The 25736-nt window shown below is 42.6% G+C and overlaps 1 protein-coding gene across 3 annotated transcripts in view; it reads right to left on the reverse strand.

Annotated features, from left to right (window-relative positions):
- Positions 1-25736, reverse strand: part of ITPR2 (inositol 1,4,5-trisphosphate receptor type 2) — a 279885-nt gene that overhangs the window by 81889 nt on the left and 172260 nt on the right. For all 3 annotated transcript variants that reach the window (XM_064460370.1, XM_064460362.1, XM_064460379.1), the window contains one exon: positions 764-872. In XM_064460370.1, the coding sequence (XP_064316440.1) occupies positions 764-872 (109 nt within the window). The remainder of the gene's footprint in view (positions 1-763; positions 873-25736) is intronic.

Here is a 25736-nt window from a genome sequence, read left to right on the forward strand (position 1 = left end):
AGCTGGGTAACATTTGGAAATGCCCACAAATCTGGGCATACCTTTAATATATGCTGAAAATGCAATGGCAAGTATTTTGACCTGGCTCTATACCTAGCTTTTGCCTCATCTCCTACGACATACGCTACTTTGGGTTTTATTAGAAACCACCCTACAGTAACTTCCCGTGGCTTCTGTAAAAGATTCATACAAAATATTAGGTTATAAGGGACCTACAGAGATCATCCACTCAAAATTCCTGCTCACGGGTAGTTAGAGCAGGTTCATCAGAGTCTTGTCTGGTAAAGTTATAACAAGAACTGACACATTCTCCAGCCTCTCGGGGAAATCTGTTCCATTGCCTAGCCAGTATCTTTGTGAGAAGCTCTTCCTTATATCTTATTTTTTTCTTGTATCAGTGAAGGATCTGGAATTTCAAAATTTTTTTTTAGTTTCCAGAAACAGCAACATCTTTGTTCAAATGTTTTGTGCTTTTCTGGATTTCCGAATGTGGCAAATTAAAATGGTGGTAACAATTGGAACTGAATTATTGATTGGGGGCATGGGGAAAGTCTCTACTTCAGTACCACCAAATGCACACTAGCCATCTGAGACAAGTTTGTGCAACTTAAAATAGGGGACGTCTGATGCTACCTTTCTTCTGACTGGTTACAGAACGTGTTTGATTTATTTACCAACTGAACCCCTGGAGTACTTCCAATGTGCCTATTAGAAAAAATGGTTCTGCTAATTTTGTTCTCTTTAAATTACTGTGTTGATTTACCTCCCACTTGTGCAGTTTTGCTGTAGCTGGCAGACAGAGGCCCATTCATACCACTTCCATATTCTCCTTTAAAGTAGCGATACAGGAGTATTTTCCTTAAAGTGTTGCCCTTTAAGAGAAAGATAAAAATAGAAGAGTTGTGGCCAATTTCCTTTGTTTGAAAAGCGAGCGGTTTAACACAGATACATAATTTATTAGGTCTTTCTGTTATAATTAGTAAGCATACAAATAGTAAAGCTATCCAGAAAACAAACATCTAATAATCTTATCTAAAAAATCTCATGGGAAGAATCCTAAAGTATTGTCGTACAAACTTTCTTTGAAGTTTCTTTTAAAATTATTGATTATGAATCACATACCTCCACCTCAATAATTTTACCTGGCTATCTGTAAGATGTGTATATTGAAACAAATTCTACAAAGAGCCAATGCTCTGCAGTCAGTGTGTCTGTGCCCTACCCTGCCATGGCAGTACTTTCTTCCTATTTTCTGCAGCTGAGTAGTATCACTCCCTTTTCTCTGATCTCAGATAATCCAGCTGATCATCTTGAAGACACCACATCACATGAAATATTAAAACAGAGATATGACATTTGATAGAATTGCTTAAAAAGCTTCTCTGTATCTCCTTGTTCCTTTACTTCCAAAACCACAACCAGTCAAAATTTGCATGCAGCTCTCTGAATACCTTCCCTTTCATTTTGCATGTGTTCTGCCACACAAAACACATTGAATTAAGAGTGGGGGTACCAATTACTTGGTGTTTTTATTTTCCCTTCAGTCTCCTGGGAACACCTGCAGTCAACACTCAGCTTTACAGAGGCAGTAGGTGACACAACAACTGTAGGTGTATGTGTAACCTAAGTTTTTATAAAGAAAAAAGTATGGCAAGGTCTCTGATGATTACCCACAGAAGGGGAAAAATTGTTCATTTCAACAGCTTGACAGTAAAATGGGACAACTTCTTCCTTACTTTTACTCACCTACTCATTTTAATGAAAAACAGTTCTTAAAAATGCACGCACAAGAGCCAGTCTCAGTACTGACCAGCTCACCAGTGCCTGCACATTAGCACAGCAGTCACCTTTCAATAGGAACATCTCTGTGGCCACCACAGACAGCAAGGAGTGAGGAAGTAAGTCCCAGAAACACGTCAAGAAGCACTACTCACACTCCCACTTCTCTGTTAACTTAGCAATATTTCCAAGAGCAACCACATGCCACGGTGGGGCTTCACTGCTTCACAGACCTCAAGGACAATGGGCTTGTCCACCTCAAACAAGTACCAGAATGCAGCATTCTGTATGTCTAACCCAACAACACAAGACAGCCATTCTTTCCTAGTTCTCATATTTTGATGCTTTCATTTGATAATAGTCTAAAACAGAGTTCCTTCAAACAGCCAAGAAAAGTGCAAGGCCTATAGGAAAATATCAAAAGCCATAAACACAAAAGCAGCAAGAAAAATAAAAATCATCACCTACACATCTGCAGTGCCAGAGAATTTATTAGGTGGATTCTCCGGGTGAGCTTAAGCTAGCATGCCCTATGCTACAGAGGAAGTCAAAGAACTGGAAGTCTCTGAGGACCTCACAGAGAGACGGATTCCTCCCCAGCCAGTGATGGGGTTTAACCCTGCATGCATGGACAAGGTACACTAACCAAGGTCATAAGAGATTTTGAGACAGCTAAGAGCACCAGCTCCTCCTGCTCAACATCCTGTCTCTAGCAGTGACCAAACACCAGTGTCTTAAAAGGAAAGTGAACCTCAGTTTCCACATCTCCTGAAGAAGCCAAACGTATTATTAAAGAGGAAAAATTTCCCACCAGAACTGAGAAACATGGACTAAGAACCAAGATAAAGTCCCTTTTCAAACCCTCTCAGGCATATATATCACAGAATCATAAAATCGTATCACACAAATAGGATCCTAGAGCAGAAACCCTTCCTAACTCCAGACTAGGACCCAATCCAGAACGGGTACTGCATTGAGACAAGATCTTTTACTCAGAAAGGCTGGCATTTGCCATACCACTCAATTAACCACTCAGCTTGGGGCAATATCCTCAACCAGCAATCTATGCAGTCTGTTGATGACTAACAGAGCACGATAGTAAATTATACAGTCACAGTGCAGACACGGGAAGAAACACCAGAAGCCATCTATATACAGTTAAGAATAATACCTGTGGTCACAAGCTTTATTGTTCAATCAAAACAGCCTTTATTTTATCAGGAAGAACGTGTAAGACCATGAAATAGCATTTGACTAATAAACTAAATGATTTAGCACTTGGGTCTTATTGCCTAGATGTAAGTTAACTGTTGGCAGATCTCAGATCTTCTTGCTGCCTTGTTACCTTCAAAGACACCAGGAGGAGCAGTGATATGAAGATGCTTCTCCAGCTGGCTATGGAATGGGGAATCCTGCTCCACCCATATCCAAACTAAGCTCCCTTTTAGTACTGGAAGGCTGCAATAAGGTCTCCTTGGAGCCTTTTCTTCTCCAGGCTGAACAACCCCAATTCTTTCAGCCTTTCTTCATAGGAGGGGTGCTCCACCCCCTCATCATTTTTTGTGGTCCTCCTCTGGACCTGCTTCAACAGCTCCATGTCCTTCTTGTGCTGAGGGCTCCAGAGCTGGATGCAGTACTCCAGGCGGGGTCTCACCAGAGTGGAGTAGAGGGGCAGAATCACCTCCCTTGACCTGCTGGCCATGCTGCTTTTGATGCAGCCCAGTATACGGTTGGCTTTCTGGGCTGCAAGTGTACACTGCCGGCTCATGTCCAGCTTTTCATCCACCAGTACGTACCCCCAAGTCCTTCTCTGCACGGCTGCTCTCAATTCCCTTCATGCTCCGGCCTGTATTGATACCAGGGGTTGCCCCAACCCCGGTGCAAGACCTTGCACCTTGTTAAACCTCATGAGGTTCAAATGGGCCCACTTCTCACCCTTGTCCAGGTCCCTCTGGATGGCATCCTGTCCCTCAGGTGTGTCAACTGCACCACTCAGCTTGGTGTCATCTGCCATTGACCATTACCCTCTGGATGTGACCGTCCAACCAAATCCTTATCCACCAAGCAGTCCACCCATCAAATCTGTACTTACCCAATTTAGAGAGAAGGATGTTGTGGGGCAGTGTCAAAGGCCTTACAGAAGTCCAGATAGATGACATCCATAGCTCTTTCCTTGTCCACTGACGTAGTCACTCCATTACAGAAGGCCACTAGGTTGGTCAGGCAGGACTTGCCCTTGGTGAAGCCATGCTGGCTGTCCCAAATCACCTTCCTGTCCTCCATGTGCCTTAGCATAGCTTCTAGGAGGATCTGTTCCATGATCTTCCCAGGCACAGAGGGGAGACTGACAGGTGGTCACAAACGTGATCTCCTCTTACAGTGGGAAGGACTTTGCTCCCCCAGTCTGTCTTGCAGTCCATCAACTCAAGAGGTGTGGGGAGATTGCTAGTGAAGACTGAGGCAAAAAATTTGTTGAGTACCTCAGCCTTCTCCTCATCTGTTGTTACCAGTTTGCCAGTCTTGTTCATGAGGTGGGGTATTACAGAATCATAAAATGTCTTGAGTTGGAAGGGACCCACAAGGATCATAAAGGCCAACTCCTGTCCATGCACAGGACAACCCCAAAATTCACACCATATCTCTGAGGGTGCTGTCCGAGTGCTTCCTGAATAGCGTCAGGCTTGGTGCCGTCACTTCTTCCCTGGGGAGCCTGTTCCACTGCTCCACCACCCTCTGGGTGAAGAACCTTTTCCTAATATCCAACCTAAACCTCCCCTGGCACATCTTCCTGCCATTCCCTCGGGTCCTATCATTGGTCACCAGAGAGAAGAGATCAACACCTGCCCCTCCTCCTCCCCTTGTGAGGAAGCTGCAGACCGCTGTGAGGTCTCCCCTGTCTCCCCTTCTCCAGGCTGAACAAACCAAGTGACTTTAGCCACTCCTGATAAAACTTCCCTTCTAAACTCTTCATCAACTTCATGGCCCTCCTCCGGACACCCTCTAGTAGCTTTATATCCTTAATGTACTGTGGCGCCCAAAACTGCACACAGCACTCAAGGTGAGGCTGCAGCAATGCAGAGTAGAGCTTTCTTTGACCTTCCTTTTCTGGCTGACATACCTGTACAAGCTCTTCTTATTATTATTTGCGCCCCTTGCCAAGTTCAGCTCCAGCTGTACCTTGGCCTTCCTGACCCCATCCCTACACAACTGGGCGATGTCCCTACACTCTTCCCAGGACACCTGTCCCTGCTTTCACTGCCTGTGCACTTCCTTCTTCCCCTTTACTTTGACCAGCAGGTCTCAATTCAGCCATGCCAGTATCTTGCCTTCCTTTCCTGATTTCTTACACCTGGGGATCAAAAGCTCTTGTAGTCTGCGGAAAGTGTCCTTAAAAATCTGCCAGCTCTGTTCTGCTCCCTTGATCCTGAGGGCTGTTTCCCAGGGGGTCCTATTGACTAATTCCTTGAAGAGCTGGAATTTTGCTTTCTTAAAATTCAGGGTCCTAACTTTGCTCTTCACCTGACCTGTATCCCTGAGGACTGCAAACTCCACCAGTGAATGATCACTGCAGCCCAGGCTGCCTCCAGTCTTGAAGTCACCGATTAGCTCACTTGTGTTGGTGACCATGAGGTCCAGTATCGCATCCCCTCTGGTAGGGCTGTCTATCACCTGGCTGAAGAAGTTATCCTCAATGTACTCCAGGAGTCTCCTGGATTGCTTACAGCTTGCTGTGCTACTTTTCCAGCAGCTGTCAGGGTGGCTGAAGTCCCCCAGCAGAACGAAAGCCTGTGAGTACAAGGCTTCCTGTAGCTGGAGTAAGGCTTTGTAAATAGACTCCCCTTGATCAGACAGCCTGTAGTAGATACCAATCACAAGGTTGCCTTTGTTGCCTCAGTCTCTGATTCTTAACCATAAGCTTTCAACCTGCTTGGGGCTATTCTTCAGAGACAGTTCTTCACACTTTATCCATTTCTTGATGCAGAGGGCAACATCTCCGCCTCTCCTTCCTTGCCTGTCCCTTCTGAACAGCCTGTAGCCATCAACAGCTGCACTCCAGTCATAGGATTTGTCCACCGAGTTTCAGTAATGGCAACTGGGGCTTAAGCTTTCTAGCAGTATGGTGGCTTCCAACTCCTTCTGTTTGTTGTCCATGCTGCATGCACTGGTGTAGAGGCACTTCAGCTGGGCTGTCAGTTGTGTCACCTTTTTAGAGGAACACCCCTTAATTCCTTTGAGGTGTTTCACCAGTGTTTCCCTCTTGGCTCCTACTACCTCAGGAGCCCCTGGCTCATCTCCATAAGACTTCGTGTGCTGCAGTGTAGCCAGCGCATCTCAGAGGAACAGGCTGAGGGCCCTCACTAGCACCCTGTCCCTCTAACCTTGGTGTTTCATCCCATAGCTTGTCATGGGCAAGCCTGATGTTATCCCTCTCCCCCTTAAAGTCTAGTTTAAAGCTCTGTCAATGAGCCCTGCTAGCTCATGAGCATAGACCCACCTCCCCCTTTGGGAAAGGTGAATCCCATCTGACACCAGCAAGCCTGGTGCCGTGTAGTCCATCCCATTACCAAAAAACTGTGAGGCACCATGCTAGAAAACACTGGAAAGACCCGGCTCCCAGAAGAAGTGCCAATCCTGCTGACGTAGGTGTCTGGGTATGCTTTTATGGGAATGCCAGAAAACATAGTCAAGTACGGCCCCATCATGTGGACAGACAAGACGAACTGCTGCCAAAGCAAGTGAGACAGCCATGCCATTGATGTCCTTGTAAACGGTTTCCTAACTTAGTACAGCCACAAAATTAATATTGCCCAGAAGCAAATGATCACTGCAGTAGCATGAATAAGCAGTTTCCAGCAACTATTACTGACACTCACGTTACTGAAGCAGAGGCCAAAAATAAAAGCACACTAGGCAGCACAGTGCTATCCTCCCTAACTAGGTTTCTACACATGGCAGAAGTCCCCACCTTCCAAGCGGAATCTCTCCCCTGCTGGCTACAATACATTTTCCCTTATACCTCTTACTAGGGTATGGAAGTGGCATGTAAACATCACTCAGCTGACTGCAATCGTTCTATAATGGCTAGAACATTGTATAGCTTTGAAAAAAAACCACAGTGAAACATAACGGTCTTATTGTTACCCATGAATACCACTGTATTGTCTCTAACAAAAGCTAGGATAAAGACTGAGGACACAAAAAAGAAACAACTGGCTATTGTTGTTGCAGTTTTAAATACCTAGGGATCGACAGATAAAAGTTTCCAATAGGGAAAAATTATTCCAATAGGAACACATAGACACAAACAAATTACGTTTTCTCAGTCCGTATTTCATTATACTAGTCAGTCTTTAAACTTGTCTTAAATGCCTTAATACAATGGTTTATTCATTTTTCTTCTCTGAGCCTGCAAAAGGCTAGTTCCACATAAGGATGGGGTGTTCTCCGTGGGGAAGCAATGACTGAGAAAGGTACGTAAGGCTTATCGTGGATACCTGCATCAGCAAGAGCTCACTGTATAATACTACTCCCTGTATAACACTGCCAAAAATTATTTGTCCTCCCTTATATAACTTTGCACATTTCTTAAGGTATTGGAATTATATTTATGGCGTTCAGAAGGCTGAACTAGATGATCTGGAGATCTCCTCTGGTTTTCACTCTACATTAAAATAATGAAGCAGAACTGTGCAGATTATCCGTCATAACACAGAATAGGCAGCCACGTCCAACAAATATTTCTATACTACAGTGGATGATGTTGTAATTATATTCCAGTATTAGTCCAAGAGGATGCACAGAATTTAGGCATGTTAAATCTTCAGATCTGAATAACTTGCAGTGAAGTATAAAAGAGGAGCTGGCTGGGATCTCTGGTTTACTAATATATGTTTTCAGAAAATTTGGACAGAAACAAGATCCCAGAGAACCAGGAGAAATCTAACATGCAATGACACTCTTAAAAAAGTACAAGGGAGTACACTTTTTATTTATATCAAACCCACTACAGTAAGTTCGATATCAGTTCTGTGAATATCAAAGGAATAGTTAATTTTGAGCTCCATTAATACAAAATTAAAGGAAGCTGCTGTGAACCAATGGCAGTTATAATACTGGAATCATGTGGTAATAATTGCCTCAATATGGATTTAAGAAAAATAGACCTTCTCAAAGTTCTTAAGATTATCTTCTGGTTTTGCTAATAATGAAAATAGCACTCTAGTTGGATAAACTAGAGTGTGATGGTGGTGTGACAAAATCCTGTAATTCAAATTTTTTTATTAAGTAACCCCATAAGGCTAGTTATCAAATGCCTTGACAGCTAAGTGACTGACAGAATTCAACATGCAGTTTAAAGCAAGAAATCATAAACAAGAGTATGGGCAACCTCATGAAATATTTATTATCCGCCTGATTTTTTTTTCAATGAATTGGAAGAATACAGAAAATAATTATTAATAGCATTTAGAAAGGACACAAGAAGAAACGGGGATGAGGTAAGTCACTGATAACAATTTAAGCATAATTTATTAAACTGACTAGAAGCAAATAATACGAGCCTCATTATGTCCAAACCTCTGTATGTCTAGTTATAGAAGTAATAACAATAAAATGCCGTACACCATAAAATGGAGGACTCTGTTCTAGGAGGCCATGACTCTAGGGAAAAATGGATGGTCTTGGAGAAAAATCAGCGAAGTGACAACTCCCCAAAATCACATGACTCTGAAAAGGATAACAAGAGCTATTATGTAGGATTCATGCGACTATCTTACTTCTCCATATGCAGGGGCATGTCACTGTAGGAATACTGCATTGCAAGCTGGTGTCCCGAATTCAGGAAGGAGGCTGACAAATTGGATTAGGTTTGGAGAAGCTCCACAAGACTGATTAGAGAATAAAACATGCCTTCTCATCAGAAATTCAAGGCTTTCAATCTACTGCACTTATCAGTCTAAACATGAACTACATGAACTCTGTTTGTGACTATCTACATGAGAAATCTGCTAATGGATGACTTCAGTCTACAAGATAAAGGTGTAAGACACACTAGTGAGAACCTGAAGACAGAAATTCAGCTAGAAAAGAGGTAGAGGCAATTGGGTTATTCAGTTTGCAGGTTATGATTTTTTTATATATGTAACAGTAATGACATTTAGCTATTGGAAAAGCTTAAGAAGAGGTGAGATAGACTCTATTGCTGGCAGTTACTAAATCACGACGAGGTGGCTTCTCAGACAGAAACTATTTGAAGATCTCATGGTCTGTACTAGAACAGGCTAGGTGACAAACATATGTCATCTCACATCATCTATGAAGACATCATGTCACCTTTTCCTGTAGTAAATACAGATGAGGTTAGAAGCCTGGCTTTCTAATAAGGCTGTTTAAAAAACACCTACTTTTACATGTTTCTTCTCATCATTTATAAATGAAATGAAACATGGTAGGGGAAGGGTGAGTTTTGTTCAAGTGGCTTCTGTGAAGATACCAGGCACGGAAGTTTTATAACCCTTGAAATTACAATTCAACCTGCTCTTGAAATGTAAGATGGCACAGACACCTTCTCATCTCCAAAATGGATCAGCTGAGGCACACAGCTACCACACACACGGTGTTGCACAACTGGGAGCTTGGAAGAAAGGCCCAGAGACTTGACCCCTACTATAGCCATAAATTGGAAAATTTCTGTGTTCATGATGCCAGCAACTTCCAGGGGGTTTGCAAGTTGGGGGAGGTTGTTTATTCTGGGGGGGTGTTCATTTGTTTTTACACAGAGTAAGCTTTTCCCTGGTTTTGATCTTTTTGCAACAAGATGTTTTCATAGCCAACCGATAGTTGAAACGGATGTATTTTCACCAGTAAAATACTACACCCAACAGCAGAATTATTTGCACACTGGGGTGTTAATTCACCCCAGGGAAAAAGCACTTTTAAATATGAGGTTGAGTCCAGCTGCTGTCCAGCTCTGCTTCCACTAAAATCAACAGGAGATTTGCCAGCAACTTCAGTAGGAGAAGGAGCAGACATGCACTTTGCCTGGCAAAAGTTTTTGTACAACTCTAAAGAAAAGAAAAAAAAAAAATGCACCAGACTTCATGACACAGTTCTCCTAGGAGAGCAGAACTGGCCACCCACACCCCTCAGCTGTCCCTCATTAGGCAGAGACGCCCCACATTTTAAATGTGCCATTGTTCGATCCTACACAAATCTGGTATTAATCCCACTTGTCTTAATACAAATTGCCTACATCAGAAATGCTAACTGATAAACCTGAGGTTGTAACTAGTGCAGAGATTCATTAACAGGTTCAGATAAGATAAAGAATCACAAGCACAACCCTTCTCTAAAACCAAACTACGGTGGTTTTTTTTAAACAATTTTTTTAGTAGTCTTTTAATTCTTCTTTCCTTTGCAGTTCCAGGTTCCATAGAAAGCTGGAAGCTTAAGTGCCAAAATATTGCAAAACAAATGCTATTGCCAGCCTATTTTCAATATGGATAGCAAAAAGAATACTGGAGACATTGCAAGAAAACCAGTTTTTGCCTGGTAACTGGCCAATTTTGCACCATGAAGAAACTCAGTAAAGTGTCATATTAAAAGAAAGATTTTTTTTTTTTTGGCAGTATCTCTGAAAAGTGTCTCCACTATGAATACAGCAGGAGAGAGAAAACAGTTTGGATTAGTGAAAACCTCAGCATTGGGGCATTCAGACTTAGACTGAGAAGAAAACATTTTTAAAATACACTTTGATTTTGTATATTAAAAAATTTTACTGTTGACCTATAAAAATAACCCTAGCTGTCATATGCCCATTTTTTTGTCCAAATAGAAGACCTCTACATGCAGTCACAACATTTTTATATACAGAACAGGTCTTTGTTGTGGGCAAATATTATTGTTAATCTGTCACTTGTCCTGTTGCTCATTTGGTTACATGGTTTCCATCTGTAGTCATAAATTGTGCACTTACAAAACAGATCATGTTTGCACCTATGTAATTTTTCCTTTGCAACTTTCTGCAGTACAAGACAAAGCATTGAGATGCACAATAACCCAAGTTCTCCACCACTGAAAGAAAACAATGTTTCGATCGTGATTATTTAGAAGCATTTATGACTGCGCCATCAATAACATACTGTAGAAAAAGACCAGCTCTGAAAAGCATACTTTTCAAAGACTAAAATTATCTAACTCTTATGCTACAGGGGGTAAACTTTCAAAGTGATGCACAGTGAGTTATGCACACAAATCCTATTATTTGTTAACAGGATTTCTGTGTGGAACTCCCCATGCTCTGCAAGAAAAATTTACCCCTAAGTGTCCTAATGTGAATATTTACCAAAACAGACACTTAATTTCCAGATGCATACTTACGAGCACTACTGTGCTTTGACGTTTTAATTGAAACAGGTAGCTAGGAAAAAAAATAATAAAAGTGGCCAAATAGTATTTTCATTACATTATTCTGTTTCACTGTGTTGCTACTATGTTGAATTTCAAAGCCAAAGCATTACAGATACCCGATTTACTAGATAAGGGATGCGCTGCAGATGTACTGACTCTCCTATTTTGAATTAGCTTTGCTAGAATCTTCACTTGTAGGCTCAGGATTTTCAAAGAGACTCAAGAGGCAATTCTGTATTTCACTTTTCACCTGCTCATTTTTACCCAGCACCAGCTCCACTGATTTCTCAGCTTCATCCTTGCCTACTAGTAAAGACTGATAAAGACACTTCAGAAATTCAGAATTTGTTCTAAGGGATTCCAGGTACTTGTCACCACTTACATTTGAAGGAACCTATACATTTTCTAAACCAGGTTATCAGGATTATTTTGCAATCTGAGTTAGCAGGCCTCTGGAAATTTTTCAATGGATTTGACATGAGTTCTGGGTTGTATCCAAATGAGTACTTCATGGTTTGGGATTTTACTGTGGAAATGTCATTAAACTGTAACCTGTGCCACTTTCTGCAATATATACAAATATTCCCAGTTGATGTTAATTACTCAGCTAGAACTGCTCTGTATGTTTATATTATTAAAAAAAAAAAATAGTGGTACTAAAAGGAACTAATTCTCAGCATTTACTACCTTGCAAAATAATCATGGGATATGTGCCTTATCTCAGAACAATCCTGAGACCTCATTAAAACCAACCATTCTTCCTCTAACGCCACTCATTCCTGCCTGAACTCCACAACATTCAGTATATGTAACTGCCATTTTCTGTCCTCCTGTGATTTACAGATGTGCTTTTGACAGCGATCAGCAACCCCACCTATAGTGCCCTGAGAACTAGCCTGACAAAACAGCCAACACACCTCATGCTTTGGAGGAACACCCATTGTGTTATCAGATGAAAACAGATACCAAATTATTGCTGATTTCTTGAACTTCAGGCATTAAGGAGAAAACTAAGAGTGAGTGTGTGTGTGTGTGTATGTCTATTTCCAAGTATACTTGCATTTTTAGGTGCTTAAAGGCTGTACAAAATCAGGCCTTAAACAGCTTAAAAGACCTGAATTTACTTTAAATTCTTGAAAGGCCAACATACAGAACTGGGCCAAGTGAGTTTGCACTCCTACAGTCTGGCACAGACTGCAGCTACTGTAAAGGAAAACAGCTGGTCAAAACATATTTAAACAGCTCCTATCCATGCAGTAAAATGGGAACAGCTAAAGGAAGCCAACCTTGTGGCAGCTGAGGGCAGCAGCAATATTTAAATTGCCAGTGTTATCAATGGTATATGGAAACACAGCCTTAGCATCCACCTTGCTGGAAAACGAGCACATATCAGCTCAAAAGAATAGCCTGGATGGGATCAAGATACAGCATGAGATGCCCTAAGTGCTGTTTGCAGTGACCGGCAGATTCTCCCTTTGCTCTATACTGCATAGCATGGCAAAGAAAACAAAACACCTTCCTCCATTTCTAGGCAGAGGAGAACAATTCCCACCTGGAGCAAAGCCAGCTGCTGCACTGATTTCACTATGCCGATGAAATCAGGAGGCATTCAGACTAAGAGAAAAGTAGAGCAAAGTTAGACAACACTAAAAATCCAGCACTTGGTCTTTATTAGCCATCCATTTTGACAAGGATAATTTGAAAATATTTATAATTCCTGTTCCCTGGTTTTAAAAAAAAGTAGTAGTTTGAATAATTTTCCAGTAAACTTAAGTGAGAATTTTCCATTAATGCCAACTCTCCTATTTTTATTATACTTTTCAGGATAGCTGGAACTTTAAGCTTAGCACTTAGAGTTATGTGCTTGTATGAAAATTCAGTTAATCTATTAAAAAAAAAACCAAAACAACAAAAAAAAACCCTCAAACTACACACACCCTCCACATAATTTCTAGTGCTCCTGGTCCCAGAAACAGTACTTGGAAATGTCAAATCTGTGTGGCCAGAGCCAGAAGGCCAGAAAAACAAAAAGAAAAACAAAACCCAAAATATGTTGTTGGGTTTTGATCATTGAGAAACCAAACCAAGTAATTTCATTTTTAGGAGCCTGACTTGTGACTTTGATTGCCAGAGGTGGTAAATATCAAGTAAATATTAAGCAACCTTTTCCAGCATATTTTTTGATACTTCCTGCTAAGAGGAGCTCAGATCCTTGCTACTGACTCTCAGCAAGGACATAGCTGCTGACACTTGGCTATCATCGCAAAGCATTGCATCTCCTCTTCCTCAAACAGCAAATCAGCACATCTGCTGCCAGTAACGGAGCCCAGGTAACCAGGAATTAATGGTGATCCAGGATTACAAGGTAAGGCCATACTAGAAGGAAAGGACCCCTTGACAAAGTATAAGAAATGGTAATCTTGCAACTAAAATGAAGTTATTGAAGACATGAGCTCTGCTTCTGTTCTGGCAAAGGCTGTGCTGCCACGTGGAAGAGTTGGGCTCTAGGATAATCTGAGTGGTGAATTCCTTGGGAGGCTGGAAAAAAGCGTTTGGCAGGTTTATTCCTCAGGAATAAGGAAACAGGTCTTGGTTTAGAGCCTAGGTTAGGCCACGCCACCTCAACTCCCATTAATGTAATCAATAAGTAAGCAGGCTAAGCACCTACCCATGGGCCGTGAGGGTACATCCTGGCTTTTACCTACTGATTACAAAACTGCAGTGACTTGATATTGGAACTGGTCTTTCTTGGCATATCTGAAGTTTTTATAACAGTCTCTCTTCCAAATGGCATACAAACATTCTGGTTTTTTGAAGGCATCTTTTACCAATAAAAACTTCTCTGTTTTCAAAGCAGTTCTCAATCTTCCCTTTTAAATTAGAGGCCAATAATTAGCTTTCTACTGTTGGAGTCTAAGATTTCATCAGTTCAAACAAATAAACCTAATAATGTCCTTTAAAGAGTGCCATGGAAATAATTCTGACTTTGCGTAACACTGCAGCAGAAGTTTCATAAACTGTTTCTGTTAGCCAAAGTTGCTGAATGAAACTGAAACATTATTAAGAGAGCAACATTTTGTTTTTAATAACTTTCAGAGGTATATTAGCTGTCATGCCAGAACTCAATAGCTTCCTAGCTGTTGTCTTATTTTAGGAGCAACAGCAATTTCTAAATGCTAAGTTTCACAAGATCAGGAAAAAGTTCTCTTCTAGGTTGAACAGAAAAAACACCCCAAATTCAAGCAACTCTAGAATTGCTTGAAAAAATGACCAAAATTTGCTGGAAATTACATCAGCTGTCCGAAGTTGGAGACAAGGGAGAGATGAAGACACATTTTCAGGAGGCTGTCTCAGCTTTTTACATTCCCACTACTAAAAGACAGATGCATGTTTATATAAAATTTAATATGCAAGCTGTTCAATAATATTAAATTGCCCCTTTATATTTAATATTTGCTAAAATTGCTGACTTATTTATGTCAGAGATAAGATTGCTGCACATGTGCAGTAGCTGTTTCATCATAATATATTTTACTATACATTTATTATGAAGCTGTTGCCATTATAATGCCTAAATTTCTATTGCTTCCAAGGAGAAATATATTATCACTGCAACGTTCCTACATGCACAGCATGTAGCTATGGAAATACAATGTCATATGCTTCTTTAGAGCTGTTAAGTACAGCATAGATTGACGGTGAGCCTGCAGAAAACCTGCTCTGGAAGTCCTACAACAGACTGCAATATTTTCTACTGTGTTTCAAGAATACTGATATCCCCACTAATGACATGTCTCTGCTAAATGCCATGCAACATCCCAACATTAGGGCTCAATGGCATTATGAAAATCAAGATGAACTTTACAGTTCCAATAACTGGAAATTAGACTGTATATGCATGCCAGCCAGTCAGTGCCTTGAATGAATACAAAACAAAACCCACCAACAGTCTTAGGGGCTACATGATTCACAGCTCAGGCTATTCTGATTATTAGTAAAATCCTCTGTTGCTGCATTTAGTTAGCATATCTCTGTGAAAACCTCATTAAAAGGTTGAGTAGGGTGGGATATAGCATAGACGAAGTTAGTGCCCTAAATTAGAGCAATGGCACAGTGTCATCTGGAGTTCTGTGTTTACTACAGGTTGCCATCTTCTAGAAGTTTCAGAGAAGTGCTGGGAGCACACAAAAGTGTGGAAAAACAGTGGTATTAAATATTGAGATTGTTTGCCTTGGAAAAGAACTGAAAAGATGTGACAGAAGTACAGAAATATGAATGGTGAGGAGATGGGGAGGTTGGGAATTCCTGTTTCCTCTCCCACCCAAGAAGGGGCCTTCAATGGAAAGTAAAGATGATTGATGAATAAGTGATAAAGAAATACTTGATAAACCACACGTAGTTAGACAGCAGAACTCATTACCATGGGAAGTCACCTGGGCCAAGAATTCAGCAAGACTCAGAGGATCTGGGCTTTTCTATAGACAACAAGCGAAACCAGTTACAATAGCAAATGTTAAAAAAACAACTATGGGAAAGAAGACAAAATCTCATGCTTTACAGGCCACAGATTTATGATCTTGCAGTTAAGGATTACCCCAAGACTTCAGGAAGAATAGAAAACTTCAACTCTGCCTACAGTGGGGATTCTTAGACCTTCTGAAGCATCTGGTGATGGCCACACAGAGAGACAGCACTCGTAATCCTCTGGTCTGATCCTCTTTGGCAATCCGCATGTGTTTAAAAGAGAACATGAAGTGTACCAAGCCTATTTGACCTGGATCCAAAAACCAGTGCGAAGCAACGTAGATTCAAGAGAAAATTGTTTTTATTAAATCTCTGATGAGGAGACACCCAGAGCAGAGCACTGTAGTGACCCAAAATATCAGCTGGAACCCTACATTCAACAGGCAAAAAGCACAGTTCCCATAACAGGAGTGTACATTACTAAAATCCTACATGAAAAAGATCTGCATTTCATGTATCAGTCTTCATCTTTGCTTAGCAAAATACTACTGGTTTACACGAAAACAATGGCAGGTAGAACCACTTTAGCTTTTGACCAGAAGGCAGCTTCTTACAGAGAAGCTCTAGGCTCCCTTCTTCAGCAAGACATTCTGCTGGTGTTGACCTGGGTGCCCATGCTCCTTTGCTCATCCAGGTAAGTCTCCAAACTTGTCCTTCTGCCTCCCACAGATGACTTTTCTGTTTTTGTACTAACAAAGTCCAAAATACCTCATCCTCTAAGACACTACAGAATGCCTTTGCATGGCAGAGACAGCCACAGCATCAGACTTCTCAGTTCTGATGACAGCCTACGAACACCAGATCCCTTATTTAGCCCTAAATAACACTGCCCAGAATGTCACCATCATTTAGTTCCTTTGATTAATTACAACTTTGCAATGACTTTGTTACATAAGTTGGTTTCCTATACATATTAAGCGCCTTTCTGTCTCACTGTGAGCCCACTTGATTATGAAATGGCTTTTTGACTGCTAAGGATTGAGTGTCATGCAGATGCTTCCACCTACATACTTAATGTCCTTCTCTGGCCTGAAATTCACTATACGTAAAAACAAGTATTAGTATTCTAGCTGTGGCACCCAGAGCTGCCGAGACTCAGCCAAAAGCCTGACAGATTTATGTCGTGCAGAAGGGATGATATAGAAGACCAGGAGAGGATCTGGATTTTGTCTCTCCTGCTTTGCTGTCTTCCATCTTTTTTCTTCCTTCTTGTCCTCTCTGAATTTGCCTTTTTCCTCCCTGTCCCCTGGCTGTACCAATGACACATTACAATACATGTGACACTTGATTTGTAGCTTCTCCCACTCAGTAACTCTGGTAATCATGCCTCCCTGTTTGGTAAAACAGCTCTGGAGGAGACTGTAAAAGGGCAAGTGAGCATTTGGGAAAAAAGCATGTGATTAAAAGTTGAGCCTGTTCCTCCTCCTCCACACACACAAATCATTAACCTGAACACTCAGAAGAAACACACCTGATGATTCACTACAGCAATAACACTGGAACTGACAGAACAAACCAAGATGAACTAAAATTATGTCAAAAAAAGGACAGGACAAACTTAAGATGGAAGTAAGCTGGCAGGTTAAAAGAAGTTCCAAGCATGGCATTCAGTTGCACAGCAAATTTTCCTCAGGCTTTGGTATATGCAGATGAGTACCTCAGATGACGGAAAAAAAATCATTATAGATTAGAACAAACACAAATATTCAATGAACACATATTTTGCAAATCAGCAAGAGGATGGGGAAGGAAGGAGGATAATCTTAAGAGTCTAATCCTGGAGCACCCTCAACTACAAGAGAAATCAAAGGAAACTGAGTATATTGAGCACCTGACAGAGGACCTAGATGAAATCATGCTATTGTAAACTTCATATTAGGATGATTCTTTGGTGGTAAAGCAGAACCTTTAATCTGGAATTTCCTTGCTGCAAAGCCCTTGATGTTTTCAGCACAAGACTTAGGTTTAATTTCAATAGGTCTGGGCAACAGACATTTACAGTGGCAAAGGCTTTTTATATTGCTTTCACTAGCAGAATGCAGAGGCTCAAATGGCTAATTAAATATGAAATTCTATTTAAAAAAAAAAGTCAGAGCCAGAGTCTTTTTAAAAATACGTGATGTTTTAAGGCAGACTAAATTGAGTCAGTATCTGGGAATGTGCATGCTCTGACCTGTGTGAAAAGGCAGCCAGGGGTACCGTGTACAGGCAAGACAGTTACCATGGATACCTCACTGCTTTAGGTGTAGAAGCTTAACATTACAAACAACTTTGCAGCATTAGGCTACTGGCCTCATAAAACCACTGCAAAATAACAATGAATTCTGAGATAACCATTATGATCTGTTTCTTGACATGTGAGTATAAATCTTGTATCATAAAGCAAAAGACAAAAGCAGGATTGAGAGGAAATGGCCAGGTCTTCCAGGTCTTAACTTACAGTCCACTCCTGAAAGACACTATGGTCCTCCGCTCATACTGATGATAATGGGACCTGCAGGTAGGCAGCTTGTCTCAGAATACTGTCCTCCTGTCTAAAGTTTTACCTAAATTAGGACTCCAAACTTGAGCCAACACAACACAGGCAGGACATGCAGCCAGAATTATTTTAACTCAATTATTGATTACAAAAAGCTTTCCTTTTCAAAGTTTCCCTTTAACAGCACAAGTTACTCTGTAAATATCTACCACAAGGCTTATGGTATCACGCATGCCGAGTACATTAAAGGACAGCTGTTTCACATGAAATGTTATACTTTATTCCTACATCCTTCAAAGATTACTGGGTCTTTGTGAGGAGATACTAAATGTGCCTCTTGGGGAGTAAGCTGTGTGCCTACAGAAATGCCTTCAGTAGCTGAGAGATGCCATAGATTTCTCAGCTGGACAAGCTTCACGACTGCAAGCCCATCTGTTGGCCTATACCACTCCACCTGGCAGACAGACACTCTCAATAGAAAAAGAAAACCTGCTTCATACCACTGTGTCTAACAGTGGCACACCCCTGCCCACCAAACTACCTAATCTACTGATCCAACAGGCAACCATTTTTCAGACAGTGAATGCATTTGCCTCATCCTTCACCTAGAGCAACGGTTCACAGGAAATCACTTGGGACGCTTTCTCCTGCTTTTGGTATTAAATTAAATACAGAAGATGTTCAGGTGCAGGCAAGGCTAGTGTTACATTTCAGGGGATGAAAAATCCATCTCAAGGAGATTTATGATAATATAAAATATTCCACAACTAGGAGCTCACATAGATCAAATGAGGTGCTCATAGCTGGCCCTCAACATCACTAATTAAGATGCTTCTACAACAAGATTACAGATGTATTTATTGCAAAGCTGTAATCACAGAATCACAGAATGGTAGGGGTTGGAAGGGACCTCTGGAGATCATCTCGTCCAACCCCCCTGCTTGAGCAGGGACACCTAGAGCAGGGGGGACAGGAATGCATCCAGGTGGGTTTTGAATGTCTCCAGGGAAGGAGACTCCACAACCTCTCTGGGCAGCCTGTTCCACCACTCTGTCACCCTCACCACAGTAAAGAAGATTTTTCTCATATTGAGGGGGAACTTCCTGTGTTCCAGCTTGAGTCCATGGCCCCTTGTCCTGTCACTGGGCACTAGTGAAGAGTCCAGCCCCATCCTCTTGACACCCACCCTTTAGATATTTATAAGCATTGATAAGATCCCCCCTCAGTCTTCTCTTCTCCAGGCTGAACAAACCCAAGTATCTCAGCCCTTCCTCATAAGAAAGATGCTCCAGTCCCCTGATTGTCTTGGTAGCTCTCCGCTGGACTTGCTCAAGGAGTTCCATCTTTCTTGAACTGGGAAGCCCATAACTGGACACAGTACTCCAGATGTGGTCTCACTAGGGGAAGGGGAGGATAACCTCTCTCGATCTGCTGGCCACACTCCTTTTAATGCGGCCCAGGATACCATTGGCCTTCTTGGCCACAAGGGCGCATTGCTGGCTCATGGTCAGCTTGCTGTCCACCAGCACTCCCAGGTCCTTCTCAACAGGGCTGGTTTCCAGCAGGTCAACCCCCAGCCTGTACTGGTGCAGGGGGTTGTTCCTCCCCAGGTGCAGGACCTTATACTTGCTCTTGTTGAATTTCATTAGGTTCCCTTCGGCCCAGCTCTCCAGCCTGTCCAGGTCTCGCTGGATGGCAGCACAGCCTTCCAGCATATCAGCCATTCCTCCCAGCTTGGTATCAGCAAACTTGCTGAGGTTACACTCTGTCCCTTTGTCCAGGTAATTGATGAATATGTTGAACAGGACTTGACCCAGCACAGAGACCTGGGGAACACCACTAGTGACAGGCCTCCATCCAGACTCTGCTCCATTGATCACGACCCTCTGAGCTCTGCCATTCAGCCAGTTCTCTATCCACCTCACTGTCCACCCAGCTCACACTTCCTTAGCTTGTCTGTGAGAATGTTATGGGAGACAGTGTGAAAAGCCTTGCTGGAGTCAAGTTAGACAACATCCACTGCTCTCCCTTCATCTACCCAGTCAGTCATGCCATCATAGAAGGCTATCAGGTTGGTCAAGCATGATGTTCCCTTAGTGAATCCATGTTGACTACTTCTGATAACCTCCTTTTCTTCTACATGCCTGGAGATGACCTCCAGAATTAACTGTCCCACCACCTTTCCAGGGATGGAGGTGAGGCTGACTGGCCTATAGTTTCCTGGGTCCTCCTTCTTGCCCTTTTTGAAGACTGGACTGACACTGGCCTTCCTCATTGCATCTCTGCATACCCTGACAATGTTCCTATATTTCTCCCAAGTGGCCAGTCCCTTTCTCCACATACTGTAAGCCTCCTTCTTCCATTTGGGTTTTTCTAGAAGCTCTTTGCTCATCCATGCGGGTCTCCTGGCTCCTCTGTTTGACTTCTTCCTCATAGGGATGCACCAATCTTGAGCTTGGAGGATGTGGTACTTGAATACTGACCAGCATTCTTGGATCTCCCTACCTTCTAGAGCCCTAACCCATGGGATTCCCCCACATAGGTCTTTGAAGAGGCCAAAGTTAGCTCTCCTGAAGTCCAGGGTTGTAATCCTACTTGTCACCCTGCTTCTACCACACAGGATCCTGAACTCCACCACCTCACGGTCGCTGCAGCCAAGGCTACCCCTAACCCTCACATCTTCAACTAGACCTTCTTTGTTAGTAAAGATCCAAGAGCACATCTCGCGTCGTTAGCTCCTCCACCAACTGTGTCAAAAAGTTGTCCTCGACACTCTGCAGGAACCTCCTGATTGTGTGTGCCTCACCATGTTGCTTTTCCAGCAGATATCAGGGTGGCTGAAGTCCCCCATGAGAACCAGGGCCTGCAATTGTGAGGCTACTTCCAGCTGTCTGTAGAAGGCCTTGTTGACTTCCTCTTCCTGATCAGGTGGCCTGTAGCAAAGGCCCACAACAGCATCACCCATATTTGCCTGCCCCTTAATTTTTACCTGTGAGTTCTCAACTTGTTCCTCCTCTACCCCTAGGCAGAGCTCAATACATTCCAGTTGTTCCCTCACATAAAGAGCAACTCCCTCACCTCACCTTGCTGGCCTGTCTTTCCTAAAAAGTATGTAGCCATCTATGGCAGCATTCCAGTCATGCAAGCTGTCCCACCCTATCTCTGTAATTGCAATCAGATTGTGGCCCTGAGATGGGACCGCACACAGATCTCAAGTTCTTCCTGTTTATTCCCCATGCTGCGTGCATTGGTGTACAGGCATTTCAGAGAGGTAATTGAGCACATGGGTTTCCCTGGTGGGGAGCACGAGGATCCAGTACAGCCATGCACACTCTTGAGGTGGTTGATCTTCTGATTGTCATTTTGTGAGGCAGCTACGGCACCTTCATCACTTCTCTGGTTGGCCTGGCTTATTCCCCCATTGGATGTGAGGGCATTAGCACTGCCACTTTGGACTGTACCCACCCCTTGCACCGAGTCCTTCAGTTTAAAGCCTGCCTCACCAAGCCAGCCAGCCTGCTGCCAAAGATTCCCTTGCCCTTTCTAGCAGGTGGATTACATCCCTCCCTCACAGGCTACGGTCACTGGGAAAAGTCCCACTGTCATAAAAGCCAAAACCCTCGCAATGGCACCAGCCACATCGCCAAGAGTTGATTTGCATGATTCATCTATTATTGGCTGCCCATTTTTCTCCAACTGGTAAAATGGAGGAGATGACTTGGGCACCAGTATTTTTCACTTGCTCCCCAGGGCTTTATAGCCTTCCTTGGCTCTGCCCAGGCTCTGGCTTATAGCACAATTTGTGCCCACATGGAAGAGTAACAGCAGATAGTAATCTGTGTTTTTGACAAGTTGTGGCAATGTCTCTCAGCAATGTCTCGGGTCATAGCTCCCGGAAGGGAGTAAACCTCTTGTGACTCCTGTCAGGTCAGCAGATGGGCACCTCACTGCCTTTTAACAGAGTCACCCACTACGAGCACTTGTCTCTTCTTTTTATGGTATCCACTCTGTGCTGCTGGTAGAGTTGCTCATGAGCGCCTAGAGCTGTTAAAGCTTCATATCTGTTGGTGGTGGTGCTGCTAGAGGGTGGAGACTGAAGCAGAGCCCTGTATTTGCGGGCCAGACCGTTTCGTAAGGCACAGCTGCTAAACAACAATGCGCTGGAAGAGCTGCTAGTTACAAGCTAACAAGCAGAGAAGTTGGAGCTGATCTCAGACGCAGAGAGGTGTGCCTGTCAGGTGCACTCAGCTCATAAGATCCAGCTGAATACAGATGTGCATACCTACGACGTTTCATAATCAACTAACATGCGTTCCTCCAGCTTTCTGCGGACCTGTCTAACAGAGGGAAGTGGACTCCTTCCATGCTTTGTCAAATGTTTTTGGCAGTGGGTGAGTTTCCATAGACTGTAACAGATTTTGCACTGAAGGCACCCTAAGTTTTTGCTAGCACAGAACCATCTTTCAGCCTTTGTGGCACACACTGTACAGATGCAAGAGGGGCATGAGCAAAACCTAAAGTCTCTTCATCCAAATGACTAATACCCTAGATCTGCCCCACAAGAGACAATTTTTTTAATATCAGCCTTTCCTTGTGCCCATAATTACAAGAAGGAATAATACAGATCACATAAATGCCAAAGTAACTGATTCTATCTGCAAATGAAGCAGGCAGATTTGAAAGTAACATGGCGCCAGTGGCCCACTTTGCTTATTTGGGAGCATTGTGGGTGCTTAGGTCCCCACACAGTTATTGGCAAAAAAATAATCCCTAGTTTTGATCTAAGCTCTCCCATTAACATTTTTACTACAACTACCTTGGTTTTGTAACAGTAAGGAGCAGATGCAATGACTGAGAAACCTCTAAACCAGTGAAGACCAGTTTCTTGGTGGGCAGGGGTGGAAAACTTCCTACTTTTTATGACTGATCCTTTTATGCTGCTCAGTTAACACAAAGGAGGGGAATCCAGACACCAGCCCACAGCGAACACTGAGCAGGCAATGCTAGCAGCAAGGGCACAGGGAAAGTGTGGCTGGGGTGATCCCATCATGACTCTAATATCATTAGAAATCTTTTCACTGGCTTTAATGGGATTTGGATCAGGTGCAAAGGAAGGCACCTTACATTTCCCTGATCTGTTGCTCCTATAAGCACAGCAAACCAATCAAATCCCAAGCATCTGTTTTTGCATGTCTGCACTCCCTGAAGGACACAACCCCCTCAAAATCCACATACAGGCAATCTCAATAGTCATAAGTCAAGTTGATTCGTAATATATTGAGAGGAATTAGTAAAGTAGGTAAGAAAAAGAAGTAAAGAATTAAATATTTTAACTTGGTATTTTCTCCTCTAACGATGTTCCTGGGTATTTTATGTAAACAACCCTCCAAAAGAAGCCTGTAAGCGGCTAGGGCTATAATAGTAATCTAAGCATCCAGACAGACAGAAATGAGGTACTGAAAATGCACATTAAAATCTCACATGTAACAGAAGCTATGCTGCATGCCCAAAACCATCACTAACACTGTACAAGTTGTAAGAAGCGCCACCTGATTTTTCTGGATTCTGCCTATGCTACAGTTTAACATCAAAGAGAGTATTTTTAAAATATTTCATTATGTGCAACATTGGCTGAGGTTTTTTGCTATTCCTTACGCTTCTAATGAAGAGATTAGGTAGATTTACAGCAAGACATAAACTCCTTGGTGTTTTCCTAGAGAAAGAATCCCACTCCTCCTCATTTAAAAGCTTCTAGCCTTGCTGTAGGTGGTAATTATGTTGAGGGTGAATTGCTGTGGTTTCTGTCTGGCAACACACAGCACTGGCACATGCAATCCCCACACTGTCTGGAAACAGCATTACATCAAACCATCCAAGCCAGTGGCTTACACAACCAGCTACAGCCTTTGAAATCTGTCAGCTCCAGTGACTTGCTATGAGCACTTCTGCTTCTCAGACAACAGCTTCATCACGTTTATCACACAGGTATTGAGCTCCTTTAAAAATAAAATTTGGAAGCATCAACCTTTAACCTAACTTAAAATCATATGAAAAAAATAATCTACATATCAAACAGCAAACAACTGCTCGATCTTAATAACAAATCTGAACTCTGTTCCTGAGAGCCTGTGGGTGCATCCATGCAACACTAAGGAGACGAACCTCAGAAAACACAAACAAGTCAGCACCAGAAAGGGAAGCTGCACAATGCTGCTAATGAAATTCGTGAAGCTAGGCTAGGGATCCCTAATGCAGGGCAGCACTGCATGCTGTAAGCAGGAACATTCCATAGTTAAATCTAAGAGCTACAGATCAGGTTCTTAATTAAATGGAGTTCTGCTGGGATCTCTGCATCAAAATTAAAAATCTCTGAGAAATCTCAAATCAAACATAGCATTCAACTTCATGTCTCCAGCTGTCAGGCAGTAACGTCACATTATGTCGAGACCTGTGAATAAGTAGTTTCCCCTGAAATCAGTGGGACCAGACATGAAGCAGGGAACTGCTCAGCCCAGGAACAGCTGTATCTGCCCCAGCATCATAGCTGTGTGTTAAGAATGCAACAGCCTAAGCAACAGAATCACTGCATTTTCTACATGATTTGAAAACAAACACGTTGTACTTTAACAAGAAATGCTGTAACTATGTCCTTGGAGGATTGTTGTTCTGTACCGAAGAATTATTTCCCTTCCCTCCCCTCCCCCACTTCCCTCCCCTATGAATTAGTAAATGAATTTCTGCCACAAACCCTCAAACCATATTCTTCCCAATCAAAGAGTAAAACGATACCCAAGAGAGCAAGGCAGCGCAGAACCAGTGAGATCCTGCAGACAGCTAGACTGGATGGAAAGCTCCTGCCACAGCCACACACAGATGGGCACACATGCTCAGAAAGCCTATGGGGGTAAAACAGGACAATACCAGCAAGAGGATTACATCCAAACGACATTGCTGGAAAATGTTCTCCTGGAACTGGACAGCTGAATCATCTGTGACCAGACCAAAAAGGACGATACACAACAAAAAACAGTACATGTAATTTAATAAGGAAGCACAGATTTTTTTTTTTCTTTTTCTTCCCCTGATCTGACACTGTAAGTTTGGAAACAATTCCTGAAGGACAGGGTCCATATTACAGGAGAATCCAGCGTATGCATTTATGGGCAAATATATTACAATCTGCATATATTTTCTGGGGAAATGAAGCCTGCAGTTTTGCTCAGGGTCTGCACTTCAGTGTTTTAGCAAATGGGGGATGTAATGTGTGCCTGTGAACTCAGCCAGAATACAGATCCAAGAAGATAGGATTCTTACAATGTTTTTTTGTAAGATGTAGTGCTACAGGGCCTAAATAAAAAGCTTTTCAAAAAGTCATTGCACACAGCCTGAGAATAAAGTGCTAGTCCCAGCAGTAGCCGCACAGCCGGTATCCACATTGTACAACAATCGCACAGCTCAAATCGTGACTATGAAAGGACAGCCCAAGCAGCAGGTGGGATGGAGAGATGGCAGGGGAGTCCATACCCGAGCACCTCTCTCTCCAATC

This window comes from Phalacrocorax carbo, chromosome 1, assembly GCF_963921805.1.
Source record: "Phalacrocorax carbo chromosome 1, bPhaCar2.1, whole genome shotgun sequence".
NCBI classification, from domain to species: Eukaryota; Metazoa; Chordata; class Aves; order Suliformes; family Phalacrocoracidae; genus Phalacrocorax; species Phalacrocorax carbo.